At 40.3% G+C, this 24,722-nt stretch overlaps 3 protein-coding genes across 5 annotated transcripts; 1 reads left to right on the top strand and 2 right to left on the bottom strand.

Annotated features, from left to right (window-relative positions):
- Nucleotides 1-1,167: 1,167 nt before the first annotated feature.
- Nucleotides 1,168-7,211, bottom strand: HNRNPH2 (heterogeneous nuclear ribonucleoprotein H2). Its single transcript, XM_037131014.2, has 2 exons — nucleotides 7,091-7,211; nucleotides 1,168-3,371 (listed from the first exon to the last, which is right to left on the bottom strand). The coding sequence occupies exon 2, from the start codon at nucleotides 3,317-3,319 to the stop codon at nucleotides 1,970-1,972; it is 1,350 nt and encodes a 449-aa protein (XP_036986909.1). The 5' UTR covers nucleotides 3,320-3,371; nucleotides 7,091-7,211; the 3' UTR covers nucleotides 1,168-1,969.
- A 147-nt stretch (nucleotides 7,212-7,358) lies between these two features.
- Nucleotides 7,359-17,676, top strand: GLA (galactosidase alpha). 3 transcript variants are annotated; one of them, XM_037131018.2, is made up of 7 exons: nucleotides 7,361-7,678; nucleotides 12,182-12,356; nucleotides 13,360-13,537; nucleotides 14,288-14,379; nucleotides 16,330-16,491; nucleotides 16,653-16,850; nucleotides 17,212-17,676. In XM_037131018.2, exons 1-7 carry the CDS (start codon nucleotides 7,467-7,469, stop codon nucleotides 17,494-17,496), a joined length of 1,302 nt encoding a protein of 433 aa, XP_036986913.1. In that variant the 5' UTR covers nucleotides 7,361-7,466; the 3' UTR covers nucleotides 17,497-17,676. The 3 variants fall into 3 exon arrangements, with proteins under 3 accessions (XP_036986914.1, XP_053513500.1, XP_036986913.1); XM_037131019.2 differs by lacking the exon at nucleotides 14,288-14,379 and having other exon boundaries at nucleotides 7,359-7,678; nucleotides 13,360-13,593; XM_053657525.1 differs by lacking the exon at nucleotides 16,653-16,850 and having other exon boundaries at nucleotides 7,360-7,678.
- A 1,115-nt stretch (nucleotides 17,677-18,791) lies between these two features.
- RPL36A (ribosomal protein L36a) lies at nucleotides 18,792-22,189 on the bottom strand. The gene is given in 5 exon segments (XM_037131027.2): nucleotides 18,792-18,868; nucleotides 19,174-19,296; nucleotides 21,281-21,348; nucleotides 21,568-21,673; nucleotides 22,079-22,189. Coding segments are annotated over 5 exon segments (429 nt in total). The 3' UTR covers nucleotides 18,792-18,847.
- Between the last annotated feature and the right edge of the window lie 2,533 nt (nucleotides 22,190-24,722).

Here is a 24,722-nt window from a genome sequence, read left to right as displayed (position 1 = left end):
ACTATGATGTGGGCAAAAATTTAAGATAACCCAGATATCACAGGTGTTGTTAATAAACATATGCAAAGTATACTTTAACAGAAAGGGCAGGCAACCAGGGATCATGAAGGAAGCTGCTTCTTAAACTTGCTGTATTAGGGTTCAAATAAGCCTTTTATAGAGCTACCATAGGTTGCAAAACATGGTTGTGAAAATTGCATCAGCAAAATCTCAGGAATTACAACTACAGAATTCCAGAAACTCTAGAAATGGGGCCCTGAAGTCAATTTAACAGGTCCTGCAGAGGATTCTGGCACATGCTTAAGTTCAAGAACCACTGGTTTAAGGTTTAAATGCTCTGAAAAACCTTAAAGGGTGTTTAGACTATTAATTTATGGAAGAGATAATTATTTCTATAACACAGGCCTACTTTTTCAAAACATATAAAGGTGCTTAAAACTTCCCATTTATGGTTAGATGAAAGGAAGAGCATTATTTGCTTTTGCTTCTTTGGATTTTGGAGGATGCTGTCTTGAAAGTAGTCTCCAGAGTAGCCCAATAGTCCTGTGGACATGATGGTTAAGTTTAGAAACAAACAGAAAGTTGCTACACCTCAGTATTTATCAAAGAAATACAAATTAAAATAACAATGGGATACCATTTTTCAACAAGTTGGCCAAGATCAAGAATGTGCATGATTGAAAAGGCTATGGGGATAAAAGTTAAAAACACATACTTTTAAAAAGATTTTGAGAAAGGAAGGAGGGAGAAAAATATCAATGTGTGGTGGCCTCTTCTACACCCCCACTGGAGATTTGGCCTATAACACAGGCATGTGCCCTAACCAGGAATCAAACTGGTGACCCTGTGGTTCACAGGCTGGTGCTCAATCCACTGAGCCACACTAGCCAGAGCAAAAATTGCACACTTCTGATGGCAACACAAAGTACCATAATCTTCCCAGTAATACAAATCAAAAACTTCTAAAATATGTGTACCTTTGACTCAGCACACTTTTAGGAATATTATCTTAAAAATAATTGATATATGTAAGAATTATGATGATGTTAATGTATGTTTATAATAATTAAAAACTCAAAACAATTTAAAACTTCAACAGCAGAGGACTGTGGGAAAAATGGCTCATATGACAGAACATAATAAAAATCAAGCTGTGGAAGATTTTTTTCCAGTTTTTAAAAGGAAGATTTATTTAACAAGTTTCACTTAGTACAATACATCTAATGGAAATCACAATACAAGAAAAGATTTAAATCAAAGCTTCAAAAATTTATACAAATGACATGACCCAACTCCTAAAGTACTGATTGGTGTGGTGTTACATCTCAAAATTTTCCCAGATCTTAAAAAAAAAAAGTTAAGTATACACTCACGTGCCCTACAAGATAATAAACCAAAAAACTAGAATTAACAAACATGCCAAATGTTTTCACTTTGAATCATAGACAGAGTGCCTATATTTGAGTTTTACAGAAAAGCATGTTTCTCAACATGCATCCAAGTTTTCAATGTATTGTGGTATAACAGCAACATTTAACATAAGTGAAACTGCTTTAACCTAAATATGCTTACTGCTTAGGTACACTCCTATAACATAACTAACTTGAGGAAAGATGGAAATTGTTTTAACAGTTATGGTCAATACTGAACTGTTATTACATCCTAGATGAATGTTTCAGTGTTCAAAATTACTGAGCTTATTTTGAAAATAACCTTGCCTTCCATTTTACAGTAAGCATAAGTCACAAGCCTATAATGCAAGTGTTAATGTTTGTTTTCTTAAAAAATAGAGAAAGAAAAAGAGAAAGAAAAGGAAAAGAAAAGAAAAGAGCTGACCAAGAGTGATCAGAATCAGTATTTCCCATTTACCAGTCATATTGGATATGCTAGACAGCCCTCCCATTCTACTCAACTCTCATAAATGAACAGCTTTTATTTCTATAGTAGCTGTTTAGTGCTTCGTCTCTACCTATGCAAGGTTTGACTGATAGTCACTGGAGTTTTCCTGCAGAACTTGGTCATATCCACTCATACTACTCTGACCACCATAACCACCCCCGTAACCACCACTCAGCTGCTGGCTAGCAGGACCTCCATAACTAGACTGGTTGGATAAGCCCATCCCTCCCATCATTTGGCTACCATAAGCACCACCACTTGCTCCTGCTGTAGAATTCAAAAAGAGTTCTACATAGCTGTGATCATAAGCTCCACCACTTGTTCCTGCAGTAGAATTTAAAAAGAGCTCCACATATCTGTGCTGCATATTAGCCTTATCTTTTGCCATAGCTGCCACAGCATCTTCATGAGTAGCAAACTCAACATCTGCCTCACCAGTAACTCTGCCATCAGGTCCAATTTCAATGTGTACTCTCATGGGGTTAAGAGGTGAGAAAAAATTGTAAATATCATTTTCGGTAGCTCTGTAAGGTAATCCCCTCATGTGTACACAGTGCCCTGTGGTGCTTTGGAAACTGGACCCACCATCTCCGTATCTATGATCAGACATTCCTGAAAAACAGTAATTGAGATCTCTTCCAAATCTATCAGACCCAAAGCCATAGCCATCATTATAACCACCATAATCATCATACCCTCCATACCCTCCACCATACGCACCCCGCCTCATCCTTTCAAACCCAGTCCCTCTTCCAATACTATTATACCCTCTGCCAGCCCCTGGCCTATCATAGGGACCTGGTCGTTGCATAGCCATGAGCTTTCGAGGGGGGTCATAGTGGGTTCGGACTTCAGCTCGGCTACTCTTAAAGATTTCAATGTACCTGTGCCCTATTCTTTCCTTGTGTTTCTTTAAGGCCTTTTCAGCTATCTCCTGTGAAGCAAACTGCACAAAGGCCTCCCCTGTGCTCCGCCCCTGAAAGTCCACTGGTAGTGTCATACCATTTGGCACAATTTCCAGCCCTGAAAAAAACTGAACAATCTCCTCCTTGCTACAGCCAAACGGGAGTCCTCGAAGACGGACGAAGCCATCATTGGCAGTATCAGGACTATTCGGACCTGTATGCTTCAATACCCAATCCATTTCAACACTATTGGACTTGAATACTTCAACATATCTGTGTCCCATGGTTTCTCTGTCCTTCTTCAAAGCCAATTTCACTTCATCTTCTGATTCAAGTTCGACAAATGCTTCACCACTTGGTCTGCCTTCTCTGGTGTAGATGAAACGGATACCTGATGTGCCATTCTGGATTTTGCAATCAGAGAAGAAGCGCATCACTTCATCAGCAGAGCAGGACCAGGGTAGGCCCCTGACCTTCACCACGAAACCCTCCCTGCCTTCTGTGCCCAGCATCATGGTGACTGTAGGCTCTTGGTGGCAAGCTCGGCTCAAAGCAAATACAGTGTAGCTGAAAAAAAAATGAGAACACTATTATCATGGAACAATGTTCACAATATAGTAAGAGGAAAAAAAGCAAACTGTTAATACAAAATTCAAATACACTAATAGCTTTTTTTTTGGTAAGGCATTCATATAAACAAAAAGACTGCAAAAATTTCTAATTCATTAACAATTATTTACTTGGTACCTATTATGTGTTGGATATCATTAACAGTGGTTATTTCTGGGTGGTAGAATTATGGAAGCTTTTTGTTTCAGGGAATGTTTTCTTTGGAAATTCCAATATGTTCTAAGATTTCTACATTGACCATATATTATTATAACACCATAGTCAAAAGATAAAACAGTAAAAATTAACATCAACACACTCAGTAGAAGATGGCAACAAAATAAAAAATGGCTATGTATGATTACATAAAAATGTCATTACATCAAAATACTAAACAGAAGACAAATAACACACTTGAGAAGATACCTGTAACAAATGCATTAATACCCTTACATAAAGAACTCATGTAAGTTATTAAAATCAGGGGAACATTAAGACCTAAGAATAAAAAAAAAGACATTGTGGGGAATTCATGCATTCATTTTACATTTTTCAGTTGCCAGGTCCAGTATTTGGCTCTGGCATACAAGGATCAATAAACCCACAAAGGACTTATGGTCCTATGGGAATACTATATTTCTTTACTAAAAACAAAAGGGCAAGTAAACATTGTCTCTGCTATGACAGAACTCTGTGTAGGTTGAAAGGGTGGTATTAAAGCAGGGCATGGCTGGTCAATTCTATCAGCTGGCACAGAATGGTTAAATGAAACAGACTAACTGGTTCAAGGGTCCACAATATTTTAAAAGTATGATAGAATACAAAATAGCAAGAGGCAAGGCAGGAGATAAGGCTAGCAAGATAAAGATCAGATCCCAAAGGCCTGATCTGATAGACAAACCCTAAGGGCCTTTAACAAGGGAGCTACCTGGAGTGAAGGGAGGAAACTGACATCTTCAGAAGCCTTTCAGATACATCACCGTGGCAACAGTGTGGCACTCAAATAGAGGGGGTAGAGGTGACCCTAGCAGGATCATTTAGAACCCTGATCCCCTAGAGATATGTTAAGGATTCACCTAAGGCACAAGTGGCAAACACTAAGCCCGAAGGCCAAATCCAGCCTTCTACCTCGTTTTATCTGGCTGCACCTTGTTTCTACCCTGCAGCTTTGTGGAGCTCTCGCTTAACTGTTAAGGAGTATTTACATTTGTATAGTCCTAAACTTGCATTTGGCCCTTTGAAGGCAAACACAAGGCTGATGTGGCCCCTGGTGAAAATGAGTCTGATACCCCTTACCTAAGGCAACAACAGTTTTTTAAAAGGAGGAAAGATGTTATCTAGGCATTCTAAACAGTGGACTGTGGGACTTGGTAACATACAGGGGAATAGATATATGCAGATACAGGAGAGGAGTCTGGGAAACGTTCAAACCTCATCAACCACCAGAAATGCATGTTAAAACCAGAACTGCCACTTTTCACCTGTCAAGACAGTGAAAAATAAACAGTGAGGATAAATAAATGCTTATATTCAGGGTTCACAAACTAACACAAACCCAGATGAAAGTTGGTACAGTATTTCTGAAAAGCAATTTGGAAATATGTATCATGCCTTTTGATACAGTAAATCAACTTCAGTTTATGTGCCCTAAGGAAATGATATGAAATTCAGACAAAGATTTATGGAGCTATATACTCATTGAAAGGTATTTTATTAAAGACAAAACCCTGGCCGGTATAGCTCAGTTACTTGGAGCACTGTCCCATACACCCAAAAGTTGCAGGTTTGATTTCTGGTCAGTGTACATACCTACGTTGTGGGTTCAGTCTCTGGTCCAGGCTCGTATGATCCCTGGTCCCAGAGCATACAGGAGGCAACCAATCAATGTTTCTCTCTCACATCGATGTTTCTCTTTCTCTATCTCTCTAACTCTCTCTCTCTCTTTCTCTCTCTCTCACTTCCTCTCTCTCTAAAAGCATTGAAAAAAATGTCCTTGGGTGGGGATAAAAAAATTAAAAATATTACCCACTTAATTTTTTTAAGTTATAAAAATATTTAATAACATGAGAAATTACTTATGCCTATAACCTTAAGTGATCCAAGATCACAGCTACTTTATAATCTCAACTATGTGAGAAACATATATTCTTTAACCCTGCTGGAAGTCCTTCCAGAACCTGGTCAACTGAAACACTCACAAATGTTCACTGCAGCACTGTTAGCAATTGTAAAAAACTAGAAACCTAACTATCCATCAATAGGGGGATAGCTGAACGAATTATACTTTACCCTTAAAATGGAGAACTACAAAGCTTTTTAAAAAGATATACACTAACCTAGGATTTCCATAACATATTAAATGAAAAAATATGTATAGTATGATCCTACTTATACACCAGCATCCATGTACACATGTTTGCAAATGCGTATAGTAAGATCTGGTAGCATATAATACAATTTTTTTTTTGAGAAAACAACCGGAAAATCCAAAGAGTGAAGTGGATTTTCACTTTTTACCCTATATACTACTATATAGGTTTAATTTTTAAAAATCACTGCAACTGGAATTTAAAATACAATGTTAGGAAAAATATAGGCATGGGGAATGTGTCAAATGTTAATAGTGGTTTCGCACTAGTAGGTTTATGCTTTTTCAATTTTTAAAAAAACTTTTGGAGCATTCTTAATTTTGTACGGAGTAATTTGTACAGAGTAATTAATTTTACTTCAGCAAAAATAACACACAAATTAAAATGTTTGCTTTCTTAGGGTTTGCTATAGCAAATTTTATAAAGGTTTCTAATTTGGTAGGTGGGTGGCTTATTTGACCCTTAGAAAGCACAAAGTGTACTAACTGCCATAAAACGACAGAGGACTCAATTCCCACCTCATTTAATGTCCCTGCAGCACTCTGGGCCTTAACATCCTCTCTGTAGTGGCAGGGAAGTTCTGCTTCATTACTGTATCTCCTGAGAAGGCCACTTCTCTCTGCTGGCTGAAGTAGGAACCAGGATTCCATTTGCGTATTAAGTATTTGTCTACTTATATGCGTATTATACAGATACTTTTTATACACCATAATGCTGAGTAGTTACTTCTGGGTGACTAATTATGGCTATATTTTTTTAAAACACAGAATGCTGTTATTTTTTGAATGTTCCAAACTGAACCAATAAACTGCTGTTATAAGTAGAAAAATGCTATTTAAATATTCATCTCAGTAAAAATATTTATCGGGCACCTCCGACAGGCATGTAACATTTACCTACATGTGATTTTACATATAAAATTGACTTGGTGCCTCTCCCTACAGGCAGACAATCAGGCAGTGGAGACAGTACCTGAAAGGATGGACCAGCACTCAAGACCACTGGTCTCAACATGTTTTTCCTAATCCACGGACGTGGTTTTTAAACGTTTTTCGCCTTAGGCTGTCTCTTAAGGGTCTCCTGAGGCCCACCCAGACAGAGATACACGAAAACCATACACAGTCACGAACGTCCACCATTTCCCCACCAGGCGCAGCAAACGCGGCTTCCCGGCACTGAGATGGGGGAGTGGGGGGGGCGGGGAAGGGGAAAAAGCGAGGAGCGAGAAAAGCGAAAGCGGCCCACGGACCCCACTTTCATCTTCATCATCACCACCCCTAGGTCCCCAGTTCCCACCTACACACCAACCTCTAACGGTGCCGGATGATGTCCCTCCTTCTTCCCACAAACGGCTAAAGCAAGACGGTAAACGACGACCAGAACTACTTCTGCTCACGTAAGCGAGTGGTCACGTGAGCAGCTACGTCATGTGAGATGTCAGTCACGTGAACAACTCTTGGCTTAAACTCGGGAACACCGAAGTATCACACCTCCTTCCGGTATGGAAAATAGGGCAGGCCCTGTCAAGAAAGAAAGAGTGTGATTGGCTGAGGTGCGTCTTACGTGACTGATCATTGGTCTGCCTCTGGGGATAACCGTCCCAGTTACCTGAGAAAGAACGTCATTACGTAACTCCAGTAATTAAGGTTAAATTTAAAAACCCTGTTTACCAGGGAAATTTGTTATGTATGGTTACTTGACAATGAGGCTGACAAGCAGCGTGCAGCGTCTAGGCTGCGTGCTGGCACTTTGTTTCCTGGCCCTGGTTCTCTGGGACATTCCTGGGGCCTGGGCCCTGGACAATGGCTTGGCAATGACCCCTACCATGGGCTGGCTTCACTGGGAGCGTTTCATGTGCAACACTGACTGCAAAGAAGAGCCGGATTCCTGTATCAGGTATCGGAGACATTGGGTACCCCTTCCATTCACCTTTCCCTGTGTTTGGAGGGGTAGAGGGTCTCAGCGGGAACATTTGAGGCTGAGGGAGATCTTCCTACTACTGCTGCTTTTTAATTCCCAGCATACTTTCCCCAATGGGGACTAGCCCTAAATTTTCTCTGTATGACACCTTCTGGGATGGAAGTCCATCCAGCGGGCCCTGCTTCCGGCTTCTCGGTCTCCACTGGATTACCTAGCTAGGGACTTTCTCCACTTACTATCCAGTCCAGGTCAGAACCGTCTCGTCAGCTGCTCCTCTGCCTCTGCTTGTTCTAGCAGCGAGCACAGCTGCAGTGAGTAGGAGAGACAAGACTATTCTTTTGGGTCACAGGGTTCCTTGACTAATGTGAGGGAGTTTAGTAGACCATGGAGTCTCTGCGATTTCCTCACCCTCTTGCTCTTGAGTGTGGCGTCTGCCTAAAGGGTTGACCTAGAGGAACTTTATACAGGCATACCTCTCCTTATTGTGCTTCACAGATTTTTTTTTTTTTTTTTTACCAAATTGAAGGGCAGACCCTCCACCAGCAAAAAGATTAGGACTTGCTTTATTTGCTGTGTTCTGGAACCAAACACGCAATATCTCCGAGGTATGCCTGTATATGGAAGTCAAGGCTTAAGGCTTGTTGGTTTGCAAACTGGCCAGAACCATCCTTAAGTGTAATCTGAAACCACCCCAGTAGAGGAGGGCAGGGAGAAACCTAAGGAAGTGGCAGAGCACTCCAAATTAGTAGGTAGCAGGGTTTTTTTTTTTAAGATTTTATTTCTTTATTTTAGAGAGGGGAAGGGAGAGAGAAAGAGAGGGGGAGAAACATCAGTGCATGGTTGCCTCTTGTGTGCCCACTACTGGGGACCTGGCCGGTCACAGGCTGGCTCTCAATCCACTAAACCACACCATCCAGGGCAGTTGGTAGCAGTTTTAATCAGGAAGGGAATTTACTTAGGCAGATTGTCTTGTGAGGCTGCAAGAGGTATAAGTTTTCCACACCTGCCAGCCAAATAAAAGTTTGTACAGAGGCCTTAGCTGGGTTCAGTCACATACAGGCATACCTCAGATATAGAAAGTTTGGATCCAGACCACCACAATCAAGTGAGTCACTCTTTTTGTTGGTCGAAAGTCTTGCCTCTGATTTGTTTAAAAAAAAAAAAGAAGAAGAAGAACGCAACATCTGTGACTCACAATAAAGTGAAGTGTAACAGTGCAAGGTCTGCATGTGTACTGCCCTTATAGTATCAACACATTCCTACCTGTAGGCTGCATCCTAGGGGCAGCTTTTTGGAAGAGGAAGGCATGCAGAATGCACATTCCAAGGACAGGGGTAGGGGTGAGGAGCTTCCAGTTTTCCATATCCACTGGGAGGGTCAATGTCTTATCGATGACCTTCCCCAACTAGGCTGAATAAGGCAGGTATTGAAATTATCTGATCCACACATTCTGTGTCTGTAAATTGGGAATAACACTCTGTTTAATTTCTTGATTTTTAGTGAGAGAAAGAAAAAGAGAAACATTGATCCACTGCTTTACTCATTCATGCATTCATTGGTTAACTCCTATACGTGCCCTGACCAGGAATTGAACCTGCAACCTTGGCATATGGGGAAATGCTCCAACCAACTGAGCTACCTGCCCAGGACTGGCAGTAACAACTCTTACCTCAGGGAATTGACTCAAAAGGATCTGTAAAAAAATGTTTGTAATTTTTTTAAACTTTCAATTATAGTTAACATACAATATTATATTAGTTTCAAATGTAAAACATAGTGATTAGACATTTATATAACTTACAAAGCGATCACTCTGATAAGTCTAGTACCCATCCGTCATATTGAGTTCTTTTTTCTTTTTTTTTTTTTATCGTTTCTTGGTGTGACACTGGTTAATAACAAAATAGTTCTTAAACATAATAAAGACACATATGGTACAGAGGCCCTTCTAAAAGCAGTGGTTATAGTATATGCCAGTGCCCATAGTTATTCCTATGAATGTCTACAGCTTTACAGATAAAGTCAGGATGTTGATCAAACACCACAGAATTAATTGCCCTTCTAAGTTTCAGTGTAAGTCCATAGTGACCTGGGGTAAACTTTGTGGCAATTGTGCCCATCACATATATTTTTTCACCTTTTAATTTTTTTCTAAGTGGTAGTTGTCTTAATTTTTATAACTGATTTTAAAACTAATACATGATCAGTGCAAAAAATGTAGATAGTAAAGAAGAATATAATGAAAATAATGATTCCCCTCATTCTACCACTCAGAAATAATCATGGTTAAAATGTTAATATACAGCCTTGGAATAGTTTTCTAGTAAATAACACAAATTTCTTCTTTCATTATATTCAATAAAAATGAGATCATGTTTATGTTGTGAATTGTTAACAAAGGTGAACTTTGCCTGCCTGTGTTCAAATTGTAGCTCATAGTTACTTAGGCCTGTGACCTTAGGCAAATTAATTACCCTTCCTAAATGTAAGCAGAGTACCTGGCACAGAATAAGAGCTTCATAAATGCAAATTGTATGTATATACCATAATTTTTTGAGATTTTATTTATTTATCTTTAGAGAGTAAGGGAAGGAGAGAGGGAGAGAAACATCAATGTATGTTTGCCTCTCGTGCATCCCGTGCTGGGAACTGACCTGCAACCCAGGCATGTGCCCTGACTGGGAATCGAACTGCGACCCTCTGGCTCATAGGCCCTCACTCAATCCACTGAGCCATACCAGCCAGGGCATGTATATACCATAATTTATGTATTTATTTTTATTTATTTATTTTTAGAGAGAGGGGAAGGGAAGGAGAAAGAGTGGGAGAGAAACATCAATGTGTGGTTGCCTCCCATGTGTCCCATACTAGGGACCTGGCCTGCAACCCAGGCATGTGCCCTGACTGGGAATCAAACCAGTGACCCTTTGCTTCACAGGCCCTTGCTCAGTCCACTGAGCTACAGCAGCCAGGGCATATATACCATAATTTTTAAAGCAAATTCCTGTTGCTAGCTATTAAGGCTCTTCAACTTTTCATTGTTATGAACAAAACTATACATCACTCTACATCACCTGATTCTGTCCTTAAAAGTCTAATTACTGGGTCCAAATGCTCATTTTGTGACATATTCAACTGTCCTCCCAAAAAGTTTTACAAATGCACATTCCCAAATACAGTATATGAGAATGCCTGTTTCCCCACACCCTGGCCAACACTGCATTTTGATCATTCTTTTAAAACTTTGCCAGTCTGTGGGGGTGGCTGGGGTGGTAAGGAGTGTGGGGAGGAAATGGAGACAACTGTCCTTGAACAACAATAAAAAAAATTTGCCAGTCTGGTAGGTGTTTTGTTTTTTTTCCCCCCACCACCCCTGCCCAATCTGGTAGGTGTTTTTATTTCCATTTGTTAAATTGGCTCTTTACATGGTTTCTTTTATGGGTTGCCTGTTTGTGTTATTTCCCTATTTTTCAATGGGAATTTTTTTTTGTTTGTTTTGGGGGTTGCTTGCTTTTTGGGTAGTATTTTTTCTTGTCTACCATATGTTGTGAATATGGTGGTTCTTGCTATGTGTTGGTTTTGATATTTATATATCAAATATCATTTTTTCCTTTATCTGAAAAAGTCCTTTCCTGCCTGAAGATAATATAGTCACCTATATTTTCTACTAGTATGTTTATGGATTTTTTAAATGTTTAAATCTTTAATTCATCTGGCCATTATTCTCCTATAAAGAATGCCACATTTAATATTAAGTAAATTCCATGGTACCAAATGGCTGGAAGGATCTCTTTCTGAACTTTCTCTTTAATTCCATTGATCTATGTATTCTAATGCTACTGGTACTACAGCAGCTTCATTTATCTTTTGGAGAATGATCACATGTTTTAGGTGAACCTTTCCAATCATGTTGCCAAGTTCCATAAAAAGTCCTTTTGGGATTTGTTCAGGGTTTTATTAAATGCATAAAGGTGTGTAGGGAGAATTAGCTTCTTTTTAACATTGAGTTTTCTTAACCAGGAGCAAAATAATATCTTAAATTTATCTCTAGGTATTTTAGGTTTTTCCTGTTGCTTTTTTTTTGGTTGCTCTTGTTAATGGTATCTTTTTCTCCAACTAGGTTATTGTTGATATAACCTAAGGAGAAAGGAAGTTGATATAAACTAAGGAAGCTGTTGATTATGTTAACTGTGTAGTTTCTAACTTAACTGAACTTTCTTCATAGTTCTAATAGCCTTTTCAATTTCATGCATTTCTTATTTCTGTTATAATTGTTCAGGCATCTTAGGGTAGAAATATCAAGAGTGGAGGGGAAGGAGAACAAAAAGGGCCCAGTCCATTTTAACTCGAGTTGGTTGTGATTACTACCCGACTATTACTGGGTTGAAAGAAATTGGAAATCCTAAGGTGCCTAACAAATAGGAGGTACTCAATCACTTGTTTAATGAATTGTAATGATTCTTGGGATTTGTCTTTCAGTGAGAAACTCTTCATGCAAATGGCAGATCTCATGGACTCAGATGGCTGGAAGGAAGTAGGGTATGAGTACCTCTGCATTGATGACTGTTGGATGGCTGCCCAAAGAGACTCAAAAGGCAGACTTCAGGCAGACCCTATACGCTTTCCTAGTGGGATCCACCACCTAGCTAACTATGTGAGTTTATGGATAATTTTCCTTTTCATTCAGGAGACTAAACACTTCTGTATGGAAGCTTGCTCAAGGTGCCATTATCTGAATATTGAATTATAAGGCTTATCAGATGGAATTTTCATCCCATCAGCAGATACCTGTTTTGCATTAGTTCTTCAGGTCCATCTTAGATAAGTTCTCCTTTTGCTGAAACAACTGAATTCTCTGGGAATAAAAAGGAGCTTGTTTTTTGACATGTGTGCATATGTTCCCATATAAGCTTTGAACAGTATTACAATTGTACTATAAACTAGAATTTTAGAAGATAGGAGGGATTCTTGCTGGAGATTGTTAGAAAGTAATAGAGCCAAACATTAATTAAAGGCAATGAAGTAATTTTATTTAGTATTGCTGCAATAAGAGGAACCAAGCTCAATTCTGAAAATAACAAAGAGTGGGGATTTATAGTGAATGAGCAGATTGGGAGGGTCAGTGAATGGAAAATTACTAAGGGGAGACATCAAGGGAAGGAGTATTCTTGCCAAAGATAGGCTAAGGACTTAGACATCACAGGTGGGAGATAAGGAATTTGATCAAGTATGGAGAATGGGAGGAAGACTCAGTAGGATTCTTGCTAAGTGGACACTGAAGGCCAAGGTTGAGGCCTACTTAACAAGAGGACTCAGAGGAGCCTAACTAATGTTTGGTCAAGGAGAGTATGTCCAGATAAATCTATCATTGCCCTAGAAAGGTAACTTTTAGGTAGCCAGCAGAGGAAGATTAGAGTGGCTGATAGCTTTCTCTTCAGTTCTGTGCTATAGCTTGTATGCGTAGTTTGAACTCAGGAGAATTGGAGAATTTACTCTTTGTCTCCTAGCAAACTCATCTGGATAATTTGGGAAGCTTGTGAAAAAAAAAATGCCCCTGATACCTGGTGAAGTGTATGTGTCTCTTCTTACAGACTGGAGTGGTTCTCTCTGTTTCATGATTGCCCTTCTATTGTGGTAACTCTTTCCTCTCTTTTCAGGTCCATAGCAAAGGACTGAAACTGGGGATTTACGCAGATGTTGGGAAAAAAACCTGTGCAGGCTTCCCTGGGAGTTTTGGATACTATGACATTGATGCCGAGACCTTTGCTGACTGGGGAGTAGATCTGCTAAAATTTGATGGTTGTTACTGTGACAGTGTGGAACAGTTGGCAGATGGTATGTTTCATTCAAGAGATTTAGCCATGAGCAAAGAGAAGAACTTGGAGGCCAAGGTAACTGGGCATCCACAGAACTAATCTTCCCATTTTAAGTACCCAGTCACAATACTGGAAATAATTATTCTCAATGTGCCAGAGCTTCTACCTCTTCTCTTCTTTCAGTTTGTCCATGCATTCATTCATTCATGCAGTGTAAAATCCATGCTTGCCTAACTATGGCTGATATTGTACACTTTTAATTTGAGGGCTCTGAGTTCATTACAAATAGGAATTCTAACTCTCCATAACATCATTTGGGAAAGCATCAGAATGTCATGCAGTATCAGAAAAGGGGCATCTTCATGCCTGCCTTTTCTCAATATATGCATCATCCCATACTGCATCCTCAGAACAATCCCAGCAGTCTCGGATGTTTTAGACACAACTTCAGCATAGAGCAGCCACCTGTCTCTGCTGCTGGTTTAAAATATAATCATGGCCCTTCTAGATAGCCTCTTTTGTTTGATTGATTCTAAAGACAGGATGGGAGAGAGAAAAATCAATTTCTTGTTTCACTTATCTGTGTATTCATTGGTTGATTTTTGAATGTGCCTTGAATGAGGATGGAATTCATAACCTTCACATATGGGGACTACATTCTAACCAACTGAGCTACCCAGCCAGGGCCAGGCAGCTTCTTTTTAAACTATATAGCCACCACTGGAAATTCTTTTCCTCCCCTTATTTTACCCATTGTTTTCTTATACAGGTTATAAACACATGTCCTTGGCCTTGAACAAGACTGGCAGAAGCATTGTGTACTCCTGTGAGTGGCCCCTTTATATGTGGCCCTTTCATAAGGTGAGGTAGTGAGTCCAGAATCTGATAGAACCTTGATGATAGATTTTTAGGACTTGAGAACAAAGGTCTCCTTCAAAGTCCCACTTCACTTAACAGTCTCATCCTACCATCACTCCCTGGATCCAACCACTTCTTACCATCCCCACTGCTATCACCACTTGGGAAGTCAGTCATCTTTGATTCTTCCCTTTGTCTCAAGGTTCACAATGTATCTATCAGCAGTCCTATCAGAACTATCTACAAAATAAATCCTGAATCAGCTCATTTCTCTCTGCATCCATCTTGGTCTTTCTAGCTACCATAATCTCACACCCAAACTGCTCCCTACAGCCTGACCTCTCTATTTCCATTCTCTCCCTACCCCCATCCATTTCCCAACCAGTACCCAGGTGTTCTTGTTAAAATGTAACTGGAATCATATCACACTCCTGCTTAAAACATTTAACTGGCTTCCCCTTGCACTTGGAATATAGTCAAACTCTTCTGTTCTCGCCCTAGCCTACCTCTCCAACCTCATTTCTGGTCACTTGCCCTCACCGCACTCTTCTTGTTTTGTCCCTCCAACACTCCAAGCCTATTTTTGCCCCAGGGCCTAGTCTTTGTTTTCTGCCTGATACAGTCTTCCCCCAAATTTCTCAGCTCCTTAACATTGAGGTCTCAGACCAGGTACCTCATACTTAGACTGGTGTTCTCTAACTACTCTAAAGTAGTACTCTTATCCATTCATTCTTGACTACATTAACCTGTTCAGTTTCCATCTAAGCCCTTAGCACTATATAGAATTATGTGTTGACTGTCTCCTGTACTAGAATGTAAGGTCCAGGAGGGCAGGGACTGTCTGACTTTATCAGTATATCCCTAGTATATGGTAAGTATTGAATAATTATCGAATGAATTCCTGTTATTTCCTTCTGTAATAAACTCTGTAATATACTTTTCACCTGTTTGTCAACATCTTAAACCACATGTGGCAAACACAAGTTCCGCAGGCTGAATCTGGCCCTCCATCTTGTTTTATCCAGCCCCGCACCTTGTTTCTACCCAGCAGCAGCACTGAACTCCTTGCCCCTAGTTAAGCAGTAGTTACATCTATACAGTCTTGAAATTACATTCAGCCCTTCAAAGGCAACCGTGAGGCTAATGTGGCCCCTGGTGAAAATGAGTTTGATACCCGTCTTAAACCTTGGATATCCTTTGTGCCGATTTACAAACTTTAATTTGTTCCATTAACAAATTATATGCCTGGGATTCAGATTGCCTTTTTAAATGATTATTCATGAAAGTCTTTATTGAATTGTGGATTGCCACAGGTTTGGAGGAAACTGACTTCTCTACTTTTGTATCTGACAGGAATCCATGAGTCCTTGTCAAATATGCACAATTAGTTTAAACTAGTGCCAATATTAGTGTTGCTTTTTAAAAAACTGTTCAAGTACAGTTGTCTCCATTTTCACTCCACCATGCCACCCCTACCCATCCCTACCTTTCCCCTACCCCCTTTGACTTTGTCCATGTGTCCTTTATACATGTTCCCTGATGGCCCTTACCATGTTTGATGAGTTCTATGTAATTTTGCGGCTGTTTTTACTTATTAAGATTGTTTTTTCTAAGTATAAAAGCAATAGATGTTCATTTTAGTTTGAAAATACAGTGAGTTGTGAAAAAATTTTAAATAGTCGATAATCCCAGTACCTACTTACCATTTGGTAAATTTCCAGCATAAACATTGTTTAAGCCATTTTAAGTAGGGGTTTTAAGTTACATTGCCTACTTCTGAAGCAAACTTCTTACAGTGAAATTCCATTCCAGTAAGGATTTAGCTCTCTTCCTAGAGATCTTTAAGCTGTAAATTGAAGAGAAGGTTACAAGTGCTTCCTTTAAACTTGACTGTTTTCCTCTTGCAAGAATGTTAGTAGAAAATAAATGGAAGAGTGAACTCTGTTTTCACAGCCCAATTATACAGAAATCCGACAGTACTGTAATCACTGGAGAAATTCTGGAGACGTTTATGACTCTTGGCAGAGTGTAAAGAATATTTTGGAGTGGACATCTTCTAACCAAAAGACAATTGTTAGTGCTGCAGGACCAGGAGGTTGGAATGACCCAGATATGGTAAGAATCTGAGCCCTCCGTGTTCATACCCCTGCAGTGGGTCTGTTTCCTACTTGACATTCAAGATAAATCGGAAAGTTCCTTTGAGCAGGCATGTCAGGGTGCCCTGGAAGGTGGCTTCTGTTTTCTCATTTGAATTCTGTCATCATTCTTTGTCCCAGTTAGTGATTGGCAACTTTGGCCTCAGCTGGGATCAGCAAATAACTCAGATGGCTCTCTGGGCTATCATGGCAGCTCCATTACTCATGTCCAATGACCTCCGACACATCAGCCTTCAAGCCAAAATGCTCCTTCAGAATAAGGATGTAATTGCCATCAACCAGGACCCCTTGGGCAAACAGGGATACCTACTTAGAAAGGTATAGTAAATAATGTTGTATGGGTGAAAAGTGGACTTGGCCAGGAACATGTTCCCCTGCTTTCTATTTATAATTCATCCAAATATTTATTTTGGTGTTTAAGATGGCTTTATACCCAAGTTCCAAGTCTGTCTTGGGCCTAAAGCTGTTACATATGAAGATATGCACTAGTCTTTTGAGAATGTCTTTTTAAGGTTAATATAATCAGTAATGAAGGTTTTTGCTAGAATCATTACCCAAACATGCTACAGGACAACTAATTTTTCCTGTAAGGGTGTGTTAGTTCTGACAAGACTAAATGCCACAGGGAGCTTAGTGCTACTTACCAAGCTATCACCTATTTTCTTGACTTACCTTTCAGGAAGACAACTTTGAGGTGTGGGAACGCCCTCTCTCTAGCTTAGCCTGGGCTGTGGCTATGGTAAACCTGCAGGAGATTGGTGGACCTCGTTCTTATACTGTCAACATTGCATCCCTGGGTCAAGGAGTGGCCTGCAATCCTGCCTGTTTTATCACAGAGCTCCTCCCTACGAAGACAAAGCTTGGGTTTTATGAATGGACTTCTTGTTTAAAAACTCGAATAAATCCCACAGGTACTGTTTTGCTTCTGCTAGATAGAAGCCAGACATTTAAAAAACCTCCTTAGTAGCCCTTGGTTGGGTGACTCAGTTGGAGCGAGCATCATCCCACACATCAAAAGGCTGCAGGTTTAATCCCCAGTTGGGGCACTTATAGGAGCAATTGATCTATCTCTTTTCCTCTAAAATCAATAAATATTGCCCCCCCATTGAGGTTTAAAAAAAATAAAAGCTTCCTTAAAAATGTTTATTTTGTTGCCAGAGTGACTACCCCACTTCAGCTGTTATTTCATGTAAAATTTCCCTAAAAAAAAAAAAGGGGGGCACAAAAGGCCCACTCAAAATACAAAGTATGTTTTAATAATTCCTTTGTTATGAGTACGTTATTTTCAACAAAATTGAAAGACTAATTATTGTCAGTTGATAAAAAATTGCAAAGAAATTGCAATTCAATTGAAGTCTGCAATTGAACCCAGACTTAGTCACTCAGACACATAAATTTGGAAGCAGACTTCTCCATCTGAGACATTTTCACTCACCAAATATAGCAGTTGCTTCACCATCCAGTCTTGCTGCATAAGTAAGAAGAGCTGAGTGTATATAATAGTATACAAAAACAAGCCCTCACTGGTCTGGGTCAATAGATTGGCCTGTGAACCAAAGAGTTGCTGGTTTGGTTCCTAGTGAGGGCACATGCCTGGGTTGTGGGCCAGGTTCCATGGTAGGGGGTGCATGAGAAGCAAGCACATATTGATGTCTCTTTCCCTCTCTAGAGACATTTTAAATCTTAAAAAAATAGTATATGAAGACAAAAGGGATGTGAACTTGAAACTGTTAGGCTTTTAAACAAATGTATTAGCACTGCCAGATTCCATTAATTTTAATTCACTAGAAATTAAATTCTTTTCATAAAACAAATTTCTATCTACTAAACTCGAGGGGGTGGGTCAAAATGTTCAGGTGGTATGAGAAGTCTGAAGACATGTAATACATAGTATGATGGTGCCTAGAGAACAGGGCCGAAATTCCTCATTAAATGACTGAAGTTGCAGAGGTATGTGAGACAAATTATTTCACTCTTCGCAAAGTTTACATTCACTATGGATGTAATTGTTACTTAACTCACCCTGTAAGAGTTTCAGGTCTCTACTTACATCCCAAGATAAGCAATAACACTGACTTTGTAACAGGTATCCCATGAAGCGCTGAGTGAGTAAAGTGCCAAACTAAACAAACCATCACATGTGAGTCCATTCAGATTCAATTCAAAAGGAGTAAAGCACCCAAGAAGAACCACTAAGCATAAATTTCCCCTTGTATGACACTAATTTATCTCCACCCAAATACACCAACGCCAACCACATGAAGTGAAGATATCCTCATGATTTTATTGTCACATAATAAAACAAAAAATGAAGCTTAGAACTGGATCACTTGGCCCTGTAACAGAAAAGAAAAAAAGGTTTTTTCACTTTGCAAAGAACCTCTAACTCCATCAGTGTCTATGCCTACAGGGATCACCATTCTTTATTAAGGTAAGTCTCACTCTCTCTTTCCCACTCGTGCTGAATACCACCAAAACCTTACACCTCAGCTATGGATCAAGTACTTTGGTTTGCAGGCTAACTAAGTCCACTGAGCCACAGCAGTCAAGAATCAAGTACTTTAAAAGGACTAGCCCTGATCTTGATGCCAGAATAAATGAGTGGGCAGAAATGTTCAACCTTCCACCCTAAATTGTATACCTTTCTCTTCTTGTCTCCTCCCAGTTCAAAATGCTTGCATCTCTTAATAGCCAGCATTCTCTTAGATCTGCAGTTGGGCTCAACACATTCAAGCCTCAGCACAATCTTCTTCGTAGTTTTAGCCTGGAAAAAAATGATACCTTTAATAAATCACTGCAGAAAAATCTTTCTTCAAAAATACAACTACATTGGCTCGTGTACTACCTTCAAGCAAAGTGTTGCAAATGATAAGAGTCGTGACAATGTGTCATTAGCTACAGAGAGAAAACAGAAATGTGAAAACGCCAGTGGCTTTAAAGAGAATATATTGAGTTGGCAAAAAAGTTCATTTGGTTTTTTCCCATAAGATAGCTCTAGTGACACTTAGTTGCCTTTAACTGCATTTGAAATAATTTTGCTTGATTGCATTTTCACAGCTGTTGTATCAGCATGCATTTAAAAAAGCAAAATTAGTGAATCTTTGTGTAGCCATTTTAAAAATGAAGATGTAAGAAAATAGGTCACATTTTAGAATGTTATGCTTTATTATTTCAAGAAAGGTAAAAACACAACTGAAATGCAAAAAAAAGATCTGAGCAGCTGTGACCAAACATATCAAATGGTTTGCAAAGTTTTGTGCTGGAGATTTCTCACTGATGATGCTCTTTGGTCAGGTAAACCATCTGAAGTTGATAGCAATCAAATTGAGACACAGAACAATCAACTTTATACCACATGGGATATAGCCCACATACTCAAAATATCCAAGTCAATAGTTATTAGTGAAAATGAAAAACATGTATTATATTTTATGGAAAAAAATAAATGAACTTTTTGGCCAACACAGTAACAGCAAAGGTGTCAGGTTATCTAATTGCCATCAAGTTCTCCACTCACATCAAACATCGTAGAGGGATTCTTATGACATGTACTCATCATACCACTTGAACTTGTGGCTGTATAACAGCTTTACATAGTTAAAAATGGGTCATCCAAGTCCATGCACTATGAAGTAAACACAACTTTCACAATTCATTAAATAGGTTTAACAAGTGTTACTTAAGATCTATCAATTCTCTGGAGTCTACCTACACTTACATCTAGAAGTGTATTTAAGTACATTTTGGGGTATCCAACCCACAGCCCAGGATGGCTATGATTGTGGCCCAATGCAAAAGTGTAAATTTACCCAAAACCTTTTTTTTTTGCTCAACTTTTCATGTTTGTGTATTTAATGTGTGCCCCAGAGATGCCAAAAGGTTGGACACCCCTGCTTTAACTCAAGGTACACTCCCCATGAATACAACTTTAAGCCTGTTCTTAGGAGAATTCTACTGCTGTTAGTTTGCAGTTCTCAAAAAAAACCAAAACCTAGCTGGAAACTCCCCATTTTCTGAACAAGTTATTTGAATGTGATTTAAGGCAAGCACTCCTTTCATAAGTTTGAGATTAAATCATTTATTGCACCTGAATGATAAGTGAACACTCAAGCCACTCCTTAAGACTTGCTAGTACCAAGCTAGATGAAGAGTGAAGTGCCAAAAGAAACAGTTTTCATGGGAATGCTGTTGCAGGCACTGTGTACGTTAAGGTAAGTAGCCAAATCACCTGGGATAGAAACAAATACACATTCAGTCTGAAAATGACAGAATTCAGGAGGGTGCTGGAAGGCCTAAATGGTTACTTTAAAGAGCTTTGACTTCATGAGATAGGTAGCAGACTCACTGCCAGCTTCTGAGAGGATACGCAAAAATTAAGAGAATTCTTACTGCAAGGAAGAGCTGAGGATTCCCTAGGACATGACAGAAACGGCAGAGAATATACTTGTGCACTCAAACTTCAATCCTCAGAAAGGCTGGGCACATGCCTTAACTTGATGTTTGCCTTTTCACAAAGGGGAAGATAAAAAATATAAACATTGCAATGGTGCAGTATTGTAGACTAGAGTCAGACCTAGGTTGATGTACTCCCAGCTCCACTGTCTACTAGGTATGTCACTGCAGATGACTGAGACAACTTCGCTGCAACTATGAAAACATTCCTATATTGTACAGGTGTGTGGGCTAACAGCAAAGGCAAGATCTTTACTAGTCATTGGGACACATGTCAAATATTAATTACTACCCACCTTTTTCCGGAAAATCGGCTTAGTCTGCCCACCATAGCCACTCTGCTTCCTGTCATAACGCCGCTTCCCTGGGAGAAGTAAAGTTATTTAGTACAGTACACCAAAGATGACAAATCACAACCACCACCAGAAAAACTTTCTTACAGTTTTTATCTTGGGGTTTCCAGCAGAAATGGCTATCAATACCCAAGCAAGAAGATGGCAGGGGCAGGACAGGGGTCTGGGCTCGGGTATTATACTATTACCACAAATGCCAACTTCAAATCCCATACAACGGACCATCTTACCCTGTGCATACAGAGAATCCTTGCCCTTCTTGTACTGTGTTACTTTGTGGGGCTGATGCTTGCCACACTTCTTACAGAAAGTCCGGCGGGTTTTAGGAACGTTCACCTAGTAAATAAACCGTTCAGAAAGTGCAGTGTTTATCAGATGCCAGTAACACAGCGCCAACCCAGTTCACACTAAGGCAGCCCACAAGGGCTCGACTCTCAAATTCCTCGCTAACTCTCTGACTAGAAGGTGGTCCAGCCCCATGTGCTTCACGCACTGCAGCCTCTGACGAGTCCCAAAGTGGAAAAGGAGCGTATTTGCTCCACTCCCGGTTATGTCTACGCCTGATCCCACCACCTCAATTCCTGGCCCCGAAGCCAGGTCCCTTCTGGGTCAAACCCGGCAACACCGGGTTTCTTTACTACAACGAGTCCACGGAGGGGCCTGGATCCATCCCGGATGGCACCATCTACGGTGGAGAGAAGATTACACTGGATACTAAGTGTCCCAACCCCAAAGTCCTACCATGTTTGCTAGAGCGCTAATGGCACGGAAAGGAAGAACCTAGGCCGGAAACGAAAGTATATAGGCGGTTCCTAGTCGCACTTCCTCATGGGAGTGCATGAGAGAGACCATAGAGTCTAAGACTCTGTGCACAGCACCCTCTAGCGGTTGAGAGGACTCTACTTGGTGCCGCGGACCGGGGCTTAAGGAAGGGTTCTGCCTAAGACTTCTCCCACCCTCTAGCAAGACTTTTCCTCACTTAATCACTTTCCTCAAACGCTGATTTGGTGCAGCATTAAGTGAAGGAAGCAGTGCATTTTCAGCTACTCTGGCTTCCGTCTCCCTATTCGCGATGGAAGCCAGGACTAGGGTCAGGTGGAGGGGCCTTTCACCTCACGTTCCATTCCTGTTCCACCTCAAGGACACTGGGACCATCTTTTCAGCCAACTTTTGGTTCACTGAAGGCTTAGAGGGATCCAATGCTCTAGTTCATCTGTCACATGGTCAGTTCGTCCATTCAACAAATGTGTTGAGCACAGTAATCAAATAATCATGCTAGTAAATGTTTAATTACTGACAAAGTACCTTGCAAAACAGGAACAATGATCAACATTAAAGCAGCTCATTTTTGTTGAGGGGCAAGTTGGCTGTCCTAGGCTCTGAAAAGTGAGGATGAAATTGTTCAGCTCCTGCATTAGCAATAATCAGATCAAGAGATAGAAAGTATCCAGCAACTCTTCTCCTCCCTGTATACCTGTATGAACAAAAAAGGGGCCACATACTAAACCTGACAAGCTCAGGGGGAGACCTGCATGGCAGGGCTAACAAACTCAATGACAAAAAGTAATCACAGGAAGGTCCAATCATTAAAATTCTTAACTGAACTAATTAAAGTAGAGAATAATGTTCAAAGCAGCATTACCTGGTTTCTCTGCAGACTTTCTTCTTCCCCAGTGGCCCATCAACAATGGTTCTCCAAATCTCAATGGTCTGGCTGTGTTAGACTCTGTCCCTTCTTTTAAAAAAAACAGTACATGCAGAACTATTCATGGTTTTATTTTAGTCTCAGGTAGAGTTAACTGTAATCAGACTGTAGTAAGATTTATATGAATAACAGTTGCTAATTTTAGGATTGGGTAAATGCTATGCCACGGGCTATATCTGGCTGAATTCGAATGACATTTCCTGAGAATGTCTGCAGTCTATTTTGGGTCTTCGCTAAACTCCCTAAAGGGCTTCCAGGGTCTCCTTTCAATGCATTCCTTTAAGTGGTACCAGGAAACATTGCTACCCATTTTCAGTTTCTCTGCCCCTTATCAGAGGGACAGAAGAATTGGGCAGATGTTCACATTTAGGGCCACAACTATAACTAAGTTTATGCAAGTCAGATTGTCTAAAAGTGAATGAATAATCTCAGATACTAAAGTCATCCTCTAGGAGGAACAGGGTGAAAAGCTATTCATGGTGTCTAGCATCTGCCTCTGGCTGTGCTCACCTAGCCATTAGAATTCCCAGGACAAAGAGAGTAGGGAACTCAGGGAAGGCAAAGCCAAGAGATGGAAGTTTTTATGGAGTGTGAAAAGTTACTTTTCTTACCTTTCTAGCAAAACCAAGTTTCAGGAAAATAACTCTTTTTAAAGAGATATATGATTTATTTTTAGAGAGAGGGGAAGGGAGGGAGAAAGAGAGGGAGAGAAACATCAATTGGTTGCCTCTCCCATGCACCCCAACCAGGGACCAAATTCATAACCCAGACATGTGTACACTCAGAATTGACCCAGCAACCCTTCGCTTTGTGGAATGTACAATCTATGTACATTCCACAATCTATGTACGGCGGAATGTACATTCCGCTTTGTGGAATGTACAATCTATGCTACTTATTTTCTGTACCTTCTCCCCCCTTCTTTTTCTCCACCTCCCCTGTTGCTAACCCTCCATGTGATCTTCATTTTTGTGGTTCTGCTCCTGATCTAGCTGTCCTCTTAGTTTGCTTTTGTTTTAGGTGTGGTTGTTAACCCTTCACCTAACTAATGGAGCCACACTGGTCAGGGCATGGAATAAAACTCTTTACTGCTTGTTTTTAGTGACACTTTCTTTTGTAAGGTCTTGTGAGTTGTATCTATCTTTTATCTGGCACTATTAAGCTTTCCCAGGTATCTTTCCGGACCTGTTGGTATTCACAGTGAAGTGTCAGTGTGAACCAGTGTGAAGCCAAGAGGGGGTCCCCAAATAGGGATTTGAAATGGGGTCCAAAACTCAAGGTGTCCAGGAAATATTAGAAAGATATATAGGATGTCCTCACCCCTTCCCCCAACAGGCGCAAGTTGGGGGAAGGGACACATGGAGCAGGAACATGCAGAGCTGTTTTGTACAGCAACAGCTTTGCAGCTAACCTCTGGCATGGTCATTTAACATATCTATAATCTTTAACCGGTTGCATAGATATGTTAAATAGTTGTGGCCATGCCTTGAACCAGGGGGATGGAAGGGACTTCCACTCAAGATATAACTGAGGGGGCAGCTACCCCTGGTTACAGTGCCTGCATGAGAACTTGGAGATGATTGGCTCCATGACATGGGGCCACACCTGCTCAGACTCACTCACGGTCGCAGGTGAAACTGATTGTAGAAGGAGTCTGAAATGGGAGTCCAGAGAAACGTT

The sequence above is a fragment of the Artibeus jamaicensis genome, unplaced genomic scaffold, assembly GCF_021234435.1.
Source record: "Artibeus jamaicensis isolate MK-2021 breed Jamaican fruit bat unplaced genomic scaffold, CSHL_Jam_final scaffold_461, whole genome shotgun sequence".
Taxonomy (NCBI): Eukaryota; Metazoa; Chordata; class Mammalia; order Chiroptera; family Phyllostomidae; genus Artibeus; species Artibeus jamaicensis.
This window is presented reverse-complemented; position numbering and strand designations above follow the sequence as displayed.